Source organism: Arvicanthis niloticus, chromosome 14 (genome assembly GCF_011762505.2).
Source record: "Arvicanthis niloticus isolate mArvNil1 chromosome 14, mArvNil1.pat.X, whole genome shotgun sequence".
In the NCBI taxonomy this organism is placed as follows: Eukaryota; Metazoa; Chordata; class Mammalia; order Rodentia; family Muridae; genus Arvicanthis; species Arvicanthis niloticus.
In genome coordinates this window covers 17,382,401-17,402,656 of record NC_047671.1, presented here as the reverse complement: position 1 = coordinate 17,402,656, position 20,256 = coordinate 17,382,401, and the positions used below count along the sequence as shown (strand labels likewise).

At 37.3% G+C, this 20,256-nt stretch overlaps 1 protein-coding gene across 2 annotated transcripts in view; it reads right to left on the bottom strand.

Annotated features, from left to right (window-relative positions):
- Dcc (DCC netrin 1 receptor) overlaps positions 1-20,256 on the bottom strand; it is a 1,059,673-nt gene that overhangs the window by 661,842 nt on the left and 377,575 nt on the right. For both annotated transcript variants that reach the window (XM_034518676.2, XM_076912482.1), the window contains exon 2: positions 11,068-11,388. In XM_034518676.2, the coding sequence (XP_034374567.1) occupies positions 11,068-11,388 (321 nt within the window). The remainder of the gene's footprint in view (positions 1-11,067; positions 11,389-20,256) is intronic.

Genomic DNA, 20,256 nt, shown 5'->3' with positions numbered 1-20,256 from the left:
AGGAAAAGACTATTTCATTGTGAGTTTCTCTTATCTTAGATCCTTCTAGAGAATTACACTACATTAAATCTTGACCTAAAACAGAATTGTTCATTATTGTGTTCCTATTGCTTTCTAGCCTCTCTGCTAAGTATTACAAGGTTGTGGTTACAACATCCTTGCAGGATAAATCCACTGCCCTCTACTCCACTGTCTAGTTGGAGAAACTAAGCCACACATGGCTTACATTCACAGAGGTAGTAAACCTCTGTGAATAGGCTCCACGTCATGGCTGTCTCTGGGCACTCCTAACTATTGCATCACTCCATTCAGCTAATGAAGTTTGTAAAAGATTGACACCCATGGAAGCTAAAGCAGGTGCCCCACTTTTTCTTTAATTAAGTCATTGACCAGCTGCAGAAAATGTGTATGTGTGCAGTTACATTATGGAGATACAGTGGTGTATGCTCTGTACTTTGACAAGTTATAGACAGCAAAAGAGGTTAGAATGTCTCCTAACATATGGGCTAAAGATACCTGAAAGCAGATCATAAGAATTTTCTTTTTTAAAAACTTAAGTGTTAGCAAGAGAGATGAGAAAAGAAAACATACAAAACAAATATATAAATACATAAGACAGCACAATCATGAGCTTAGCCCCTTTCTTTAAAACTGATGTTATTTTACATAAATCCAAAGATATAGGCACAGGCCAGACTTCTAATGGCCTTTAACCCACCAGCAAGTGTTCCTCTTCTGTCATGTGCTAATGTGGCACACTGTCATGTGTCAGGGACATGGAGTTTAACATTTTCAGTGCTGACCTAAGAGCCGGTTCTATCTCACACCCATCCATGGAGTGATAGTTGTAGACGTCTCCTTTCACACAAAGCAGGGACTACTTTGTACGAACCATAGTACTCTGTGCTACAATCTGTTGTATACAAGGTTTTCTCCAACAAATGAATATTTGTGGAAGTTTTGACAGTTTCAATCCATCCTCCCTCCTTTTGAACTATGCAGCAGACTTTGTTGAACTTTGCAAGTTAAGGAGAAACCAGCTTTATTTTTGGTTATTTGATGGTTTTAAACTAAATTCTAGCTTCTGATATTTAAGTGCAGATGAACAGATGAACAGAGGATCTTGGGCTCGCCATGGTCAATTTATATGTTCATGTTCTGACTCAGTGATTGCTTTTCTATAAATTTTTCTAGAGAGCTTATCAAATATATTCATACTTGAAATTCCACTAAATACAAAAACACACATTGAAGTGCCATTGAAAATTAGAAGCAAAATATTTGGTGTATGAATGGCAAATTATAGACTATTGTATAACAATCAAAATGTAGATGTATAAAAGAAAACATAGAGATAGCTTCAAGATACATCACAAAGTAAGAAAATGGGCCAAAAAACAATATTTTGTGTTAAAATAAAGTTTTATGTTAAAAGTAATCAATAAAGACAAGTTGTATTAGTGTTTTCTAGGAAGTAGCTAAAGGAAAAAATGAAAGTGAGACAGTTTTGCACAACCAGAGAGTGGTGATGGTTTCATAATTCTGTGAACAGTATAGTAAGAATGGAATCTTGCATTTTAAAGAAAGAATTACTTAGTATATAGACCATTTCTCACTATAATGCGAAATCCAGAAATGAGTCATGAGAATATGGGAGTAAGCTCAAGGTGTCCATGCGTGTCATCTTCTCTTATGTCCTTCAAGTGAGGGGATCTCTTGTGCAGGATTCTAATGACCATGATCATCGAGAAACAGCTATAATGTTGGGCTATAATGTGCCCAATACACCAATAGACCTAACAGAGAGTGTCTGGATTTAAAAAAAAAATACCTTCTTATTTCTCTTATCATAGTTTAGGCTTTAGAGTTAAATTCCCTTTCAAAGATGGTCCACAAAAATCCAATGCAATAAAATCAATTATGGCTGAGGCTTAAGGTTGAATCTGTATAGCTAGCTTTAATCTTTAACATTGTTCCCTAGAATGGGTTTTGTGTTGATGAAGTGTTCCAGGTAGAATCACTATAAATGAACCCCAGGAGTGGCCTTTTTGTAAAGGTGGTAGAGCCCTAGGGTTACAACAACCCTTATTTTCTTTTCTGTAAAAACCATTTTTGTTGTTGTTGTTGTTTAGAAATAGGTGGAATAGAACAACAGTCCAGAGGTTATAAATCAAATGATGAGTTTTGTGACTGTGGTGTTCATCACTAGATTTAAGTTATAGAGGGAAGGAGGAAGGGAGGGAAGGAGGGAGGGAAGAAGACACAGAGAGAGACAGAGAGACAGAGAAACAAAGAGACAGAGAGACAGAGACTGATACAGAGACAGAGACAGAAAGGCAAGTAAGTGGGAAATGTCTGTTCTGTATTGATGGCCACATAGATTTGGTTGAGGCTGAATTAGGTTAAAAACATATTGTGCCAACCTAATAATCTGGTGAGCATGAAGGGAGACAAGACAGCAAGCACCTCATATACACACAGCATGCTGATGTCTATCAAACTCTGAAATTGCATTTACTCTATGATTCGTCTGAAGGAGTCCTGGTGTTCTGGGAAATAATGTCAGAATTTAGCTACCTTCAAGCAGAGAGCCCCATAGCTCTGTATGATCCACTTTATCCAGTGCCTTCATATAAAAGTTTTATGTAGAGAAAAATCCTACATCAAGAAACTGAAATAAATTCAGTGCAAAAGGATGCTCGTTGGATATTTGGAAGGTTTTCAAAGCAAGTCTTTTAAGTAAAAGAAAACTGCTCTGACCTCTGGTACTAGCTAAGGTTTATGGAACCTTTGAAAGAATTGTTGATTGTATCTGTAAGAATCAAAACCTTGTGTGTGCCTACATGTATGTCTATGTATACTTAGTCTCAGCATACAATAAAGGAAGTAGATCATACAAAACCTTGTATGGTTATTTTATTGCTATGAAAAATGTGTAATTTTGTTTCTGTTTTGTGCTAACCTCACGAATCCATATTCAAGTCAAGTTGGTCGCTGTAATAAGAACATGCAGTGGCTTCAGGGGTCACAGGGACTCAGCTTCAATTATTCTCTCTCCTCTAATAGAAGGCATATTTAATTATTATGGGACAAGTGACCAATTACTTTTATTACTATAGATTACATAGATACAGATATAAATTAATAAGGGGACTATTAAGATAATAATTTTAGGAGCCATGAGTAATTATACTTATTACTTTTACTCAGCATTTTCAAACATATACATTATTGACTCTGATAGGAAATAAATAAGTGTGTAACTGTGTTTATGCTTGGTCTTCAGGCTCTTTCTGGTTCATCATGACAAAAGAAAAATGAGATGACTTTGGTACTCTGCACACTGATATTGCCCACAGTCGCTTCCTGTTTATTCTTCTACTTGTAGAGCATTTTCTAGGTTTGAGTGGCTTGTTATTGTGTGGAAAAAATTTTATATGTCATAAAAACAAATACCTTCACATTCAAAGATCTCCACGTAATTTTGTTGAATTGCTAATATTTGTCATAAAAATCTCAATGCCAGATCCTGATTTATAAAAGCATAAAAATGCTCTTCTCTAACTACTGAATTTTAAATAGAGAGGTAAAGATGTACAGTTGTGTTGCTTAGGATAATCAGAGGTGGTTCACAAGAAATAGCACCACAACATAAGGCGCTTTGCAAGCCAAGCGCTCACATTCCACAGTTCCTCTGTGAAACTGGTGTCATCTAACTCTGCAAATGCGCGTGGTAAGATCTCCACGAAATGGCTGTGTGAACCCATATCTTGGGAGGAGATATAGGAAGTCTCTGAAGAAGCAGGATGTGCCGAGGGCCTTCTAGTTTATCGTCATCATACACGAGCTATTTTCCAGATCATATTTCCTGACCCTCATTCATTCCTTTCATAAATGCAGCAGAAAGCACAGACACAGGCTCCCATACATGGATCCTCAACTCTTTCATTGGCAAGGCTCATGTGCGAGGTAAGACTTTCCTTAAGCAAACATGACATTTTTATTCTCATATCAATATGTCCTTTGTTGCAGGGGCATAAGCCTCTGTAATAGACACAGGGATATCACAAACCCTGTGAGAGATGAGTACCACATCCGTGATAAGTCTTGAAGATGTGAATAGGAAAGAAAAACGTGTGGTTATTATCACCTGACTTATTTTAGCTAGTTCACCCTTTCCATTAGAACACCAGCAAAGACCACGCCGTCACAGGAAACACGAAGAAGCACACCATTCTTCCGAGGCAGATTAAATTTGGATGAGTAATTCATAATTAGCATTGCCACATGAATTAGAATTCATAGCAATGCTAAGATAGGTAAAGACTGGTGGATATTTAATTTCATTTTGTTAACTCTACAGTGAAAGACCTAGGAACTTCTCAGCCTCCATTTTTCTACTGGAGGAGATCTGCCCAGCCTCTCAGGAATATGTTTTGATTCTAACTTATTACCATGGCTAATTGAGAAACATAAAATCCTCTTTAAAGTTCAATTATTTAAGTTGAGGGCAATATCAGCAATTATACAAGGTTTACTTGGCAATAATGATAATAATTTAAAACCTGTAGACTAGTACACACAAAATAATTTCATTCATGGTCTTTCTCTTTTATGTTTTAAGCACAAACTAGTGAGAGTATTTAGGTAAATTGGGGATAATTAGAGATGTTAAAAATTATAGAATCAGACAAATTTATTTCCCTGCTCGTCAATGGACAGTAAACAGCACGCCTGTGAGTGACAAATGGAAGGTTTACTCCTTAACTGAACCTTCCTAAAATAGACTTTTTCAGAGATTCCAGGGCCCAGGGATCCATTTTCCAAACTGCTTCAGTGAATGAACTTGACCTTCTAGGCAAGATTCTTATATTTGTTCCCGTAGAGAAAACGAATATGAGCATATTTCCTTGCTGTTTTCTTTATATAACATTTGAGTGACCTGAGGCAATGTATTTTATTCTCCTTCCCGTCAGACAAGCTTTTCTCCTGTTTCCTTTTAAGCAAGCATGGAAAGGTCAGGTTATCATTTCACAAAAGGCCCTTTCTAGCTTCTCTTACCATAATATGCTTCCCCTAATTATTTCATAACTCATTGTAATGGGAGGGATTCTGGAAGGGAACTCATAGAAACAACTCCTCGAGTAACTAATTATTTAAAAAAAAACCACAAGGGAATTTTAATTATAATGCCTGGGTTATTTAAAAGCAAAATGGAGCAGTTTGCATCTTGAAATATCTATTGTAAGAGAGAAGAAAAAGAAAACATCTCCCTGAATGACATAACAACGGAAGTAAATGCAATTTAGTTGCTCTTTTATTGTCTTGGTCTTGAAGAAAGAGGACAAAAAAAAAATACGCAATCTTGGATTGAAGCTTGAAATCACTTAAAAAATAAAGTGTGTTCTTAGAAGACACATATGCTTACTTAACAAAGGCAGATTCTCTATTTTTCAAGATTGATTTGTAATATATCTCTGATGAATATCGAGCTTTGAGAGTAAAATCATCAAGAGGAAATTCTCATTTTTCCTCCATAGAATTGATGTTTTCAAGAAACAGATAAAGGATTGATAAGTACAATCAATTACTGGTATTATTGTTTTTCCTCAGTTTGTATATAGACAGTGTAAACTAAATTTTTAAAATGCATGCTTGTGTGATTAGTAAGGAGGACGTTATCTGGGGCCTTTAATACCAGCTGTCTTGAGAAGCTGAGTGACCGGAGTTGTTTCATATCCTGTATTACAGAATTTCTGTACCTGTCTCTGTTCATAGAAAGTTATATAGCATCTTACATTCTCCTCTGTCTGCCAACTTTAGCATTCGTGTCTATTAAGAAATATGTGTCAGGTCGTACAAATAGATGTGTCTTCTGCAGAGCTCTACAAAGCAAATCTAGTTGCTTTAATATGACTATATAAATGCTCAACATTGACAAAAATCAAATCCAGCTGAACACACCACTGTCTCATCAATCTCTGGTCACTATCACTTTATTTGATCGGACTCCACCCAATTCCATTGCTAAAAATGTAAGGATAAGATGTTTCTCTTAGGTTCCGTGTGTGTGTGTACCTTGGAACCTACAGGGAATATATGTGGACAATAGACTGTGTAAAAGGCAAGTGTGTGTGTGTGTGTGTGTGTGTGTATTTGGCTATGATTATATCAGTGAAAAATAAATTACAGTGCATCTACTATGATCATTCACAGGAAGTTTGTTCATATCATTTTTTTTCTTTAGTACTGAAATTATTTCCTGGAGGAAGAACACATATATGTGAAATTCAGAGTCTAAGTAAGTCACCACCACACATCATGAGTCCTGCTTCAGTAACCCTTTTACAGTTGAAAGACATTAAGGAAACTAAGAAAATAATGTAGAATCTTCTTCAGAAGGGATTGTAGCAATATTCTCTTTAGAGAGAGAGGGTGCCTGATGTGGACAATAAGATTTATATTAACAGCATTGACAGGATTATAAATCAATTGGTCAGAAATAAATGTTTTAGCTACAGGTATTTTGAAAAGCATCATAAGTTGATTGAATTTTTTGAGATCTAAATTCAGACTTGCCCACTTGTATCCACAGATGGCAATAGCAATTCTCAGATTTAAGGATATAACATATATTTACTGTGTTTGACTGTAGTCAGTGTTTCAGTCGACGTCTCAAGGGTTTCAAACTATCACTAGGATTATTGAAAATTTTCATTTCATAACAATGATAAAATAATAGTCACAATACTATCAGGATTATAATTATTAGCTATATTAATAATACTATTCTTGTTAAGAGATAATTTACTCAGCACTACAACTTACAATGTAGATAACATTTAAAGTGGCCACAGAGCTGATGTTTGGCATATAACCTTGGGGACCCAAGTTCCATCCCAGGAACCTACATAGATAAAGTACTATACCTATTTGTTATTGGCATAGTGCATTTTCTAATATTAAAGTCATCTAGAAGTTTGCATGGTGTGAGGCAAAAGTGTTTTAAAAATCATGTCTGTATTGAATGACTAATTGGACCTTTGCAATAGATCTATAAGCAAAATTCTTTAATAATCCACTATTAGCAAGCCCCTCCTGTCCTACTTTCTCATGGTTATTAAGCAAAGTTTGTTGAATGTAATAACTTGAGCAACACATAGCTAAAGTTTTCTCCACTTTGCTGTAAGACACCTATTGATGCCCCATGAACGCATTTGATAAACTCATGGATTTATGAACTTATTTCCTTTGATTGGAAAAGTCCATGCTACCTCTACCATCATAAAACCTGTTATTCGGGGGAATGTGAATCTGTGTTCTTAGGCATGATTACTCAAATTTGACTTAGATAATATCATTCCTTCTGGAGCAGTTGCTATGGTTTTGAACTGACAAGATAAGATAATTGAGATATACAAGTTGTTCTATCAAGGATGTATCTATAAATGGGCAGCTGTGAGGGCACTTAAATCTGATCAAGTACAATAAAGAACTAAAACAGAAGCAAAGTAAAGAAGCAGGAAGGGAGAAGAGTGTGATATGGTAGATAAAGCCAATGCCCATGTCACCATTGGCATGATGCATGCCTACAGCTAAACACAATGGATGTGTTTTGGCAAAAGTTGGAAAGCATGGTAGAAAACAAAAGGCCGCTTTGCTGCTCCCCTCAAGCTCAACTTTCTAGCTGTACTGAGATGGGCATAGCAAAGAAAGACTGCAGTCTCTTAGCTTAGAACTATGAAGATAAAAATGCCCACCCAAAGCCAATCCCAGTCAAGTTACTTTCAAATGGAGATTGGAGAGGCTGTTATTTTTTTACTAATTGAACTAAAAAATCACATTACAGAAAAAAGCCCACCATTTTCATTAGCATGTTACATTGCAATCTTTGAAAAGATATTGCCTGTGATTGTGCCCCCCCCCACCCCATCTTCTCTATGCTCTTTCTCTCTCCAGCAAAGTGTGTACTCAGGATTTAAAGAGCACTCGAGAGGTTCCTGGAAATAGAATGAATGGTGCGTGGCACGATGACTGCATGAAGTGTTCTGTCTGATCAAAGAGTGATTTCATTTGCCACTTTTCCTTTTTATAAAAACAACAACAACAATAACAAGCAAACATTTTGAGCGTGTCAAAGCAGAAGAGAACCATTGCTTGCACGGTTTTACACTGTACCTGAGGACACACAAGAGCTATGTTTTGTTTTTGCTTGTTGTTTTTTGGGTTTTTTTTTTTTATTTTTCTTACCCAGACAAAGCTGACTCTTACCTTTTTAGTGGTAACTGGTTTATTGACTGCTAATGCTTTAAAAATAAGATTAGATCAGGACTATGGTCTTTATTGCAAAGAAGATATATGCCCCTTGTGAATTCTAGTGGCTTGGCAATCGTAACCTCAGCAGACATAACATTGATGTATTCCGTGTTGCTGAAGAGCATGGTAAGTGTTTAAAATGCTGTGAAGAGCCTTATTGCATCGAAATGATACAATCTAATATGAGACTGCACCTCAACGACTACATCCCTGAGCCTACCCTTCCACAGAATAATACTAAAGGCAAAGCCACTTTATTTTAATATCTCACAGGGAAGGAATCATTCCTCACTTCTCAACTGAAACAGTGAAAACATAAAACTGAACGTGGATTGCGGGGAAATAGAAATTGTAACAGTCAGGACATTCTCATGAGCACTATAGGGAGAGTTGCCTTTTGTAACAGGGCATCAAAATGACAGCTTGCTTTATTCCTATTGTTAGAGGAACTTTGGCCCTTTGGAGAGCTGATGGGAAGGGTCCACAAGTCCAGAAATAGACATGCCATAGAAAATCAAGGTGCATGTCCCTCTCCCCAGATATAAAACCTTTCCCTAATTCTCAGCATGTATCCCACAGGAGCCTCTTAATCAATCACAATTATTATTAAATTCACATCCTTTCTATGAGTTATATACACCAATGAAATTCCAAAATCTCATCTCTCACCAGTTCCAGGTAACTTAAACAGGATATCTTCCCACCTGTCTCTTTAGAACAGTGGTTCTCAATCTGAGGGTCACGACCCCTTCTGGGTGGACTGACCTTTTCACAGGGGTCACATTTTAGATACCCTACATATTAGATATTTACATTACAACTGTAACAGTGGCAAAGTTAGTTATGAATTTTATGGTTGGGGATCACCAAAACACGCGGAACTGTATTAAAGGGTTGTAACAATAGGGATGATGAGAACCATTGACTTAGGATGTCATTACTAAACCAGGCAGGGTACCTTTCAGTATGATGGAACAAGTTTTACCTGGCTGCTGAATTGTTTCCAAGAACATGGGACTTACAAATGTCAAATCCAGGTCATTCTAAGGCAATTCAGAATGGCTGGATATTATTCTGCTGATAGCCAACTACCCAGCCGAACACATCAGTTGAGGGAACTGGATATGGATGAGCCTACTTTAGTTTGCTATAACAAAATACCATAAATTGAGTAGTCTGTGTATGAGATAGTTATAGAAGCTGCTCTTCCAAGACTAGAGAATCAGCACTATTTGGTTCCCTTATGGCTTTTTCCAGGTATTACCTCTATTGACTTGCTATTTCCACAGGTTGTGAAGCACGTTTTAGCTTGCTATATGTTCCCTTTTGGAGGCACTACCTATTCAAAGGCTACATCACAGTTAAGTCATTACAGACACTAGTAAAAACAATGTTGTGATAACTCTCCACACGGATCTAATACTGCATGAACAACCGGAAATGCTTAGAAAAATGAAAAGTTGGAGCAGATACAGCAACAGCCTGGGTCTCAAAAAAGCACCCTGCCCCATTTAGTTAATTTATGCATATTTTCAATATCCATAGATGAAAAGAAAAGTGTCCATCTTATCCTTTCGTATTGAGCTAGGCATGTCAATAAGGGTGCTGCCCTTGAAAGTACTAATGGGACATTTTTATTTTTCACTTGAGGTGTACGTTATAGACTAGGACACTGATTGAAATAAAATATATTGCTGTCAGGGCTTACAGCATTGATTTTATGAATGTTTAACATGACTGAGTCTGTAAAATAGAATTGATTAGGGTTTATTTTTTTCTAAAATCTTACTTAAAAAGTGTCCACCCATTCACGCAAGTGGTGAGTCCCTCTGAGTCAGCTTTGTTGTGGAAGCAGATTACAGGAAGCTGTGCACACTGCTGAGCCGCACCTGCTGGCTTCATTTGTTCATTGAAAAAAAATTAGTAGAGAGAGAATGTGATATGGCTCACTTAATCTGCTTTTAGTTCACTTACAAATGTGCATTGTTGGTGGAAAAAATAATATGTGGCATTACGTATGTTTCTCAGAAAGCTAAAATTAGATGCAGCATAAGAACCATACGCATGTCACCAGGTCCATTATCACCTAGGGATGAAGTTAGTGAGACAATCAGATGTCTGTAACCCCATGCCTCCTGCAGTACTAACTACAATGTCTGTTTACAATCATCCTTCATGGCCATCTGCAGACGTAAGATACATGAACAAGGGAACAACATCAACCCACAAAACAGGAAGCATTCTGTTACTTTAGACCACTTGTTGAATCTGGAACATATCATGCTAAGGAAAATAAGTTTAAAAAGAAAAGAGAAATACTACATGTTTTTATCTACATGTGGAATCTAAATTAGTGAACTCAGAAAACAGAATGATAATCGGGAGAAGCTTGGTGGGTTAGAAGGGTGAGGTATGAATGGGTCCAGGGGTTATAGTTGTATAGAGTATTAATCTGAATAAGAAACATGAATATTCTAGACTGATGGTTCAGCATAGTGACCATAGTTATAATTGTAATGTGTGCTTTGCCATTGCTAAAAGAGTAATTTCAAATGTTCTCACTACACAAAAAAGTATGTAAAGTTAGCTTGATATAATTGCAAACAACCATACTGTAGCTTATAGATTCTGTTTGAATTTTAAAAAATGAGTCTTAAAATGTGCATTTATTGCTTTTACAAGGATTATTTCTCATTTCTACAAAAGATCGAAGAGATAAAAGAAGTGAGAGAGAAGAAAACACCTACATACCTGCTACCGTGACTTTTGCTGTCCGACTAATGATTGAACCAGAATCTCCTAAGGATGCCTCACATTGGTAAAGTCCTTCATCTGGCTTATGGTGTCTGGAATGAAGTATGTTTTGTATCAGCAGAGACCCGTTAGGAAGCTGCTGCTTTCTGTCATCCAGGCCCAAGGCTAGGATAAGGCCATCTTTCTTCCACTTGATGACGGGAACTCCGCGGTCAGACTCTGCAGAACAGTTGAGCAGGACGTTTCCTCCCCGCATTGTGACAGCATCAGAAGGTTCAGACACAAAATGAAGTGATGTGAAAGGTTTAATTTGGAAACCTGGAAAAAGAGAGCACAAGGGAACTAAATCCATGCCATCTGAGAAGTTATGAGTTCAATTTCTCCAATGTTCTGTCACAAGTCTTAGTTTTCGAAAAGCAGTTGTTTTTCTGGTTTTGTTTTACCCTCCAATTATAGATAAAAGAAGAGCAGGACTTCTGTATTAAACATAAGACAAATACTTATGTGAGCAACAATTAATGAAGCAATTATACCTGATAATATTAATAGAAAAGATAACAATTCATAAGCTATAAATAAGAATATTATTACATCATTCATTATTTGAAAACTTTAGACTGTTGTAATTAGTATTTGCCACATAAAACCAGAAGATGTTAAGACTGACCAGTCAACAGCATGATAGGTAAGATATGGTGGACCTGATTAATCTTATTATCTGCATTTCAGTATAGTGTTTATTAGTACTCTGATAAATCCAAGACCTTGACAAGTTCTCAGGAGGTCATAGGGTTTATTCACTTTGCTCAGACAGTTATGAACCTAAGTCATTCAAGTCAAGACACTTTCAATTTTGACAATCTCTGAGGCTAACAGCTCTACAATATTCCTTGGTGTTTTCTTTCTAACATTGCATCTTTGCTAAACTTTAACTGTACTTTCTGGCCACTATTTTATCCCACTTTCTCCTGATCCACTTTGCATCAAAAAAGACATGTGATGATCAATTTCATGGAGGTGTTCCTTTATTCATTTAAAGCTACATTTAATTTCTTTAAAAATACCCATAAATCAAGCTGTAGCTTTCATTTTTCTCATGATGACAACCACAGATTCTTTAGGATTTTTAATATATCTGGGCGGGGAATACTCTTGGTCATTTTGGGAAAATTTGCTAGCTTTCTGTGATTTAAATGGCAGACATCTTAATTAATGTAATTAGTATGATCATCATGAGATGACCCAAGTTGCCTCTCATGGTCAGAAGTATTCCTGATTTTCAAGGAAGACACAGGTACTGCAGCTGTTTTCTCCCAGGGTTCCAAGGTCACACTCCCAGTGTTTCTAAAGCTAGATCTCAAGTCTGAGGCATGCCCAGTGAACTGCATCACTTCTGATCAGATGGTAAGTCCATGCTACCAGATCACTTACCCAAGGAAAACATCTAAAACCTTGCTCAAACTCATATTGATTACAAAATCACAGTAATGCTAGAGTGATAAAGGACCCTGATGTCTCCAATCTGATCCTGTCAGGGTCAACTAAAGATCTTTCCCATACAGATCAACTTTTGTGTGTCCATCTCACTTATAAAGAAGAAGTCTGTTTCTCTAATAGAAAGTACCTCAGATTGAGAGTCTGAATCTCTAGCTTCTTATCCTGTCTATATGCCTTAAATATGTGCATTCCTAAATGTCATTGTATGTCCTCAGATCTCAGGTCCTTCACATGCAAAATGGAAGCACTCATGGCAATAGAAGATCTTTCTGTTCAGCACATATTTTGGAAAGGATTGGCACAAGAATGAGTTGTGGAAATCTATCAAGGGAATCTACTAAGTCTACTGAGATACAGATTCATTCTAAGTTAATTGCCTCCTCTCATTTATAAGGAGACACTTTCTCACAAAAAGCTGGCTGGAGGTGCACTGAGGGTGGGAAAGCATACAAGAGTTCTAATGTTATTGAATGTCAAGATGTTCCATCAGAATAATGTCCACAATTTCCATTTAAGTAGCATTAAAACAGAAGAAATAAATTTAGAATGGAAGACTAGGCAACTATATTAAAAAAACATTTATTGCATTTTTGTTCTACCCGGGGCCTATATTTTAAACACAACCTCATGCTGAGTACATTATTTATGTCACAGAGCACATAATACATTTAGCACAGCTGTTTATGACAGCATGTTAATGAGCATATTGTGCCCATTATCACAAATAAATAATCTCCTTACTCTGAAACAGGAGGTTATGACAGTTTTCAGTGCTGTGAGTACATGGTTTAGGGAAGTTAAGTAAAGATTAATTTTTCTGTAATACAATTACCCTTGCTGCTTGTTGGTAATTTGAGCTTTTTTGTACTCCTTATAACAATTATCCTTTAAATATATGGCTTTGAAATTACGAAAGCTCTTTGCTTTCAGGAGCTTGCCTTACTTAATATTTTAGAAAAGACAGATCCAAAGTGAGAAGAGTTATTTGAGACATAACAAATGACATTAACGTCAATGTTTCAGCATACATGATGCTAGGGCTGTCTCTGACCCTCTTGTAAGGTGCCTCACATGTCTAAGAAATAATCCATTAATGTATCAACTACTGATAATATAGATTAGCAACTTCTCATTTTCTCCTAACATGTTTAAAAATAGGTCATGTGGTAGCTTCAACTGGAGGGGAGAGAAAAAGGTCAACAAAAAACACTAAGAATGTTCAGAGAAACCACAGGGAAACGTAATATTTTGTAAACTAAGTTTAAATATATTGTATATGTGTGTATACATACATGTGTCTATATACATACATATTAATGGAGTCATGTCACATGAGGAGTAGTAGTATTTCTATTAAGAGCCACGAGCTTTCTAATGAAATTCCCAGTCCTGGGCATGAAAACCGATCAGTTCTCATGTTGTTGGCTGGAGGAAAATATGAAGGTATTCAAAAACAGGATGAGCCATATCTATTTCTGTTATCTGTGATGGTTTATATGAGAAATGTCTCTCATAGGCTCTGGTATTTTAACACTTTGTCCATATCTGATGGTGTTGTCTGGGGAGCTTTAGAGAAAAAGTGGGATCTGAGTGCTTACATCCTCATTCTACGTCTAGTATGCTCCTCTGCTTTGCGTTTGAGGTTTAATGGGACTTCTTAGCTTCCTGTTCTTACTTTGTGGTTTGCCACTTGCCTTGCCACGATGGCTGCCTGCCACAATGGATTCTTATTCCTCTAGAACTGTAAATCAAAATAAACATTTACATAAGAAAGTTGCCTATAGTTATTTTATCACAGAAGCCAAAAAGTAACCAATACAGTTGACTTCTTGAATGTAAGACTCTATTGCTGAAGATACCACAAACTTTGACTACTGAATTTGGAGACATTGACCTGGAATTGATCTAAAAGCCTCATCCCTGAGCAGTGGAACTCATCATAGCAGAAGGTACCATGTAAGCTGCCGAGGGAGAGAAACAGTGAGGAGACTTCCCAGCCATAAAGCCTGAGAACCATGACAGTGACTGGCCTAGCAAGGTTCCCAAAATAGACTGTCACTAATATCTTGATAACCAACAGCTGTCTATTTAAACCTAAGGACTTATCAGTGGGAGGGAAATGGTGCCTTATTCATTAATGTCAAAGCACTAACCATAGTTAACCATATTAACTATTATTAATATAACTATATTAACCATTATTAACCATAGTGCTTTGAGAGGTTATAAATCTGAAACGAGACCCTACTATCATTTTTCTAAATTAGCATGATGTCTAACCATATTCTAAATAGATTTCATTATACCCTCAGATAAGTGCAGTTTCAGCTTTCATCAAAGATGTTTCTATGTCCAATAGGTGGAGACAAGTACAGAGAGACACAACTGCCCAGAATGTGGAATAAAAGAACTATGGGGTACCCAGCCACCATGGATACATCTGTAACTCAACTCTGCCACCGAAGGCTCAGGACAAAAATGAATCACAAATCAGTAGGGAGGAAAGATGACAAGAGCCAGGGGCCTGCTATATCTACTGCTTGATTGTTTCTCCTCCCTAGTATAATTGAGAAAAATGTACCCAGGAAACATGATTGCATGCTGGCATAACGGCATTAGCTGACACACCAGTGGAGGAAGGGGAAATTCTACATGATCTCACCCCTAGAAGTTAACCTATAAGAAGCCAGTGATTGCTGAGATCCAGAATCTGTGACTTTAATTATTTCAAACCTTATTTTTAATGAAGGTTTTTTAAAAACTTTAACCTCCCTTGGAGCCCACCATCCACCAGAGGTAGTGGAAAAGAAAGGATATGGGGAATGGGGAAAGTGAACCTGTTTAGAAATGTTCTTTGAAACAATTTCCATCTGTATTGTCTGGAAATCAGCAGTTCAGTTCACAGGTTCGAAAGGCAGCAGCAGCTTGATTTACTCCCCAAAACTTTACTGTTACACCAGCAGTCTAGTTTGGTAGAGTTGCGTTAGTGACAATGGTGACACAACCTAGCAGATGTGACTTCAGCTATTGCTCAAGTCATCAGGAGGGATGAACAGGAGCATCAGGAGAAATTATCTGCTGTGCCTTTCTCAGGGAAATGAAGATCAGCAAAGACTCGAGACCCACAAGCTTTGCACAGCTAGCTGTAGCAGCAAGCCAATCTCTGTCTCTGTCTCTGTCTCTGTCTTTGTCTCTGTCTCTGTCCACCCAGTCCTATTTATACCCTCCAAACACCACATGTCCTTCATGGGCCTTGCATGGCTTTTCCCTCAGCACGGGTCTTGTGCATCCAATCAGTCCGAGTCCTTGGGAATGGCAAGGGCAACAAACTGCAGTACTCCACTAGATGTTTTGTTTTGGTGTCCAGACAAAAACAGCTCAACTATACGATGTAAGGCAGACCAATACATGTCTGTTGTTAGCAGAGAATCCTTCATCACATGTCCTTTCACATGCTTGCTTTAGCAGAATATCACTTCTCCTGTGTCTGCTTCAGAGAAACATGAATTTGCCTTGTTCTTTCATGTTGGGAGCCGACTTTAGCAGAAAGCGGCTAGATCAACTTTGCAGCCATCTGGAACCATATACCCTGATGAAAGATTTGGTTTTCAATAGCCTACAACAGCTGAAGCACACTCTGATATCCCACATATTTTGTGTTGCTGTTTACTGCCCCCAGCTGCAAGGTGCACTTGGTGGCCACGCCTGCAAGGCATGCAGTTCACGTGTTGTCCACGTGCTATCTACACCATACATGCTTATAAGGCGCATGTGCTATCCACGCCTGCAAGGCATTGCGGTGCACGTGCTGTCCACGCTATAGACGCCTGTAAGGCTTACGTCATATCAACACCTGCAAGACACGTGGTATCCACGCGCCTACAAGGCACGTGGCAAAAGCCTATAAATAGCTCAGAATTCCCTTCAATAAACGAGACTTGATCAGAATCTCTGTCTTGTCTCCATTCTTTGCGTCTCTTCCCCTTTATCCCCACTCTCTCTCTCGCTAGACCCTGACCCTTGGACCGGAACGGGCAGTACGGGCTGCAACACTTTCATATCTGTGACCACTTTAACTAAATGTTCCTTCAAATGTTTGCCCCAACAAAACACCATTCAACCAACTTTCAAAGAACCTTTAGGTTTCTACCTCAAGATTCTTCCAGAAACAAGTTACTGCATGATTTGTCCAGTTCCAAAAGGACAGCTCTAGACACATGTGCATATGAGCACTGACAAATGGAATCACTATGTTATATGGCTCTGTGTACATGTGTATACATGTAACATACAAAATAAACAAGATATCGTGAATTTTGGAAGTGGAGAGATAATAGAGTTAGGGAGAAGGATGGGCAGGAGTGATGAAACTGCAGGGCTCATAAGTAAAAGTATTAAATAACAGTGGGTCTCTAACTTCTGCCCTCTCCAAGTGTTGACCTGAGTATTAGCCAAAACATAAGTGAAAGATATATAATCACACAACTGATGAATAGGTCCATCATCCATATGTTTTATCTTTCAAAAATTTTTTGCCTAGGATTTATGTTGAGCAGATAAGTAATGTCTGTTTTCTTGCAGAAGAAGACCTATTCTTTGAAGATGATTCTAAGGAAAAATAATACCACTTATTTTAGTTGTTTTTTTCTGATGTAAAAACAAAAAGAAGCAAAAAATGTTTTGATAGTTATTCTTTGTAGTCAACTTGTCCAAATTCATATTCATAAGGAGAAACAACATATGGCCATGTCTTTGAGAGTCTTTCTTTCTCAGAGGAATTAGCTGAGATGGGTAAAGCCAGTTTGTATATGGTTGGGTATATCCTTTAGAAAAGGGGACCAGATTGATTAAAATGGGGAGGGGATATCAGAAAGTTAGACTTCCAGTTCCATCTCCAATCATCTCTTTCTTGCTCAAAAACATGCACCAAGCCAACCTTGTCACTCTTGCCACCATGCCTCCCACTCCCATGTCAGATTATAAATTCCTCTGAACTTTGAGCCAAAATAAATGATTCCACTATAATATTTGGGGAGGGCAGATATTTATTTGCAACAAGAAAAAATGGATAAAACTGATAAGTTCTTTCAAGTTATATTGAATATTTAGAGGTAGAAATTGTACTTAAACCATTGTCCCTTTGTGCTTGATCTCCTTACCCTGTCATATTCTTGCTCACACCAAATCCCAGTGAATCACATAAGCAGGCTAACCTGGAATGGCTGTACGATATTTTATCTACAATATCAAACATTGTTGAGTGTGAAAAATAATTCCCGGTAGAATCAGAAATCTTGTTGTGAGTCCACAGTGTGAAAGCTTGCAGTTAAGACCGTGAAAGGTAAAAGACAAATTGATGAAAAGCAGCACAAACGTGAAATGAAGTTTCTGAAAGTGCTCAAGATTAGAAAATGTCACACAAATCCCCACAGAACCGCTTTGCATAATTTCATCTATTTTAAATCACATACACTTTTTTAAGATGCTCAGAGGTTTTGATGATGCCCAAATCCTCAGAACTGAGCCAGATAACCCAGGCACCACCACCATTCCTTTAAACAAAGAAATCTATGTTGAAGGAAATTAAAATAATTTTGTGAAAGATCTAACCTTCCTTGGGATCCCCAGACATCAGGGATATGTGGCACAGTAACTCTGGTCTTCAGTTCTTACAAAACTGTAAAATAATTTCAAGGCTATGAATTGAACTTGGGGATGAAAATCTACTACTGAAATCAATGGAACTAAACATACATGAGTATTATGGGGGTTCAGTAGATACAAATGTAAAGTTTGGAATAGGTTTCATACTAGCAAAGTCAACACTACTTGGGAACATGCTAAAACTATAATTGTAGATAGTGCAAAGACCTATCAATCAACAATGGTAGCATTGTTGGGGGGAGGCAGCAACCTGTGTTTCGTAGTCCTTTCAGGGGACTCACAGTAACTGAAGCTTAAGAACTCTGTTCAAAAACAATGAGGTCATGGTGTTCCCCAGACAACTCATTCACAATTACACACACACACACACACACACACACACACACACACACACACACACACATTCATTTCAAATCTCTTTAAAAGGCTGAAGAAAGATGAGGAAGGAGCCAGGTCATGGACCAATGTTTACAGTATCAGAGCTCACTTTATCCTAACCAGAACTCTGCTGAAGTTCCCCTCCACACCCCTACCCCCCAACAAAAACTTTTATTAAGTAGAAAATAAAATTTCCACTTCGAGCAAAACTTATGCAAACAGCTATTAAATGTGTCTTTTGAAGAGTTATAACAGTGACAATTCCCTCCTAAAAGAGGTTTTCATTAATGAGATATTTTATATGGACTTCTCTCCCCTACCTCTTTTTTTTAGTTGATTCTAACTCAGCAGTATAGTTGTGCTTTTCTCTAATATTGGGGTGTCAGTCATGTAACTGGATGATGTGTCTATTAGTTCATTCTAGTGTCAAGATGGCCAAACCAGGATTATGCTTACTCTGTGTAGTCTGAGGAACACTCTCTGAACTTCATATTGACCTAAGACTAGTATCAGATAGCTCAGACAGAAAATGTGTATATTCATTGAAAGCCCAGCACAAGGGAAGTGAGTCAAGGTGAATTCAGATAAGGCCAGGACATCTGCACAAATATTTTTATATAACCAAGTAGCTCAACTTATTTCCCAGAAAAATACTGTTAGGAATTAGAATAAATTTCTTTTAATAGAACACAGACAACTTCATAATCAGTACTATGCTATTGGCTTCAGAGCCTGTGGGCAGTGAGTCTTTGCTCTGTACTACAGCAATTTTAGCGTTGTATACTTCTTTGAGAAACTAGGCATAAATAATATTCAGACTATTTGGTCATCTGTTAAAAAGACTATAGTCATTCGAGCTCTTCAGAGATACTAATATATTCCAACACCAGACAACTTTAGTTTTCCTTATGAAGAAAGAGGAATCAGAAATGAATTTGGTATGTGGTATTTATCCCTGAATGTAAATAATGCAAAAAAATTCCTAGAAGAAAATCAGGTGCATTTTTATAAAGAATCATTTTTATAAAGAAATGCAGAGATGAACAAAAGTTTAAATGAAAAGTTTAAAGGAAAAAGCTTTATCCTCCATTAAAGCTGCTGGGTTTAGTTTACAAAACTAAGGATACAAGTTATGTGTAGATTAAATATGCTAAAGTGAATAGTATTTTACCATGATTAATATATCCTAAGTCTTAGGAAAAACAAATACTGATAGATCTATTACACTAAAATATGTTTTGTTTATCTAAACACTCAAATTGATTTAGCATTTTTCATGCATTGTGATTCTCTTATTTTTCTTTTTTTTAATTTTACTTTTTTCTCCTTTCATTTCTTTTTCTCCCTTCTTTACTTTTTTTTCTTTTTTCTCTTTTCTTTTCTCTGTGTATATGGCTGGTTTGCCTTAATGTCTGTCTGTGTGCCTCTTGCATGCCTAGTGCATTCAGAGACCCAGAAGAAGGTGTCAAATTTCTTGGATTACAAATGGTTGTAAGCTTTTCTGTCATCGGCCCTCTATTGGCAAGATTCCAGCAGCTCTATTGGAGTCACTCACAGAAGCTCTGGCAGGGACCTTGTTCTTGCATGGTTGGCACTAGTCTCCAAGATCTGATTTAGCAACATGGACTAAATGTGTGCCGTCAGTGT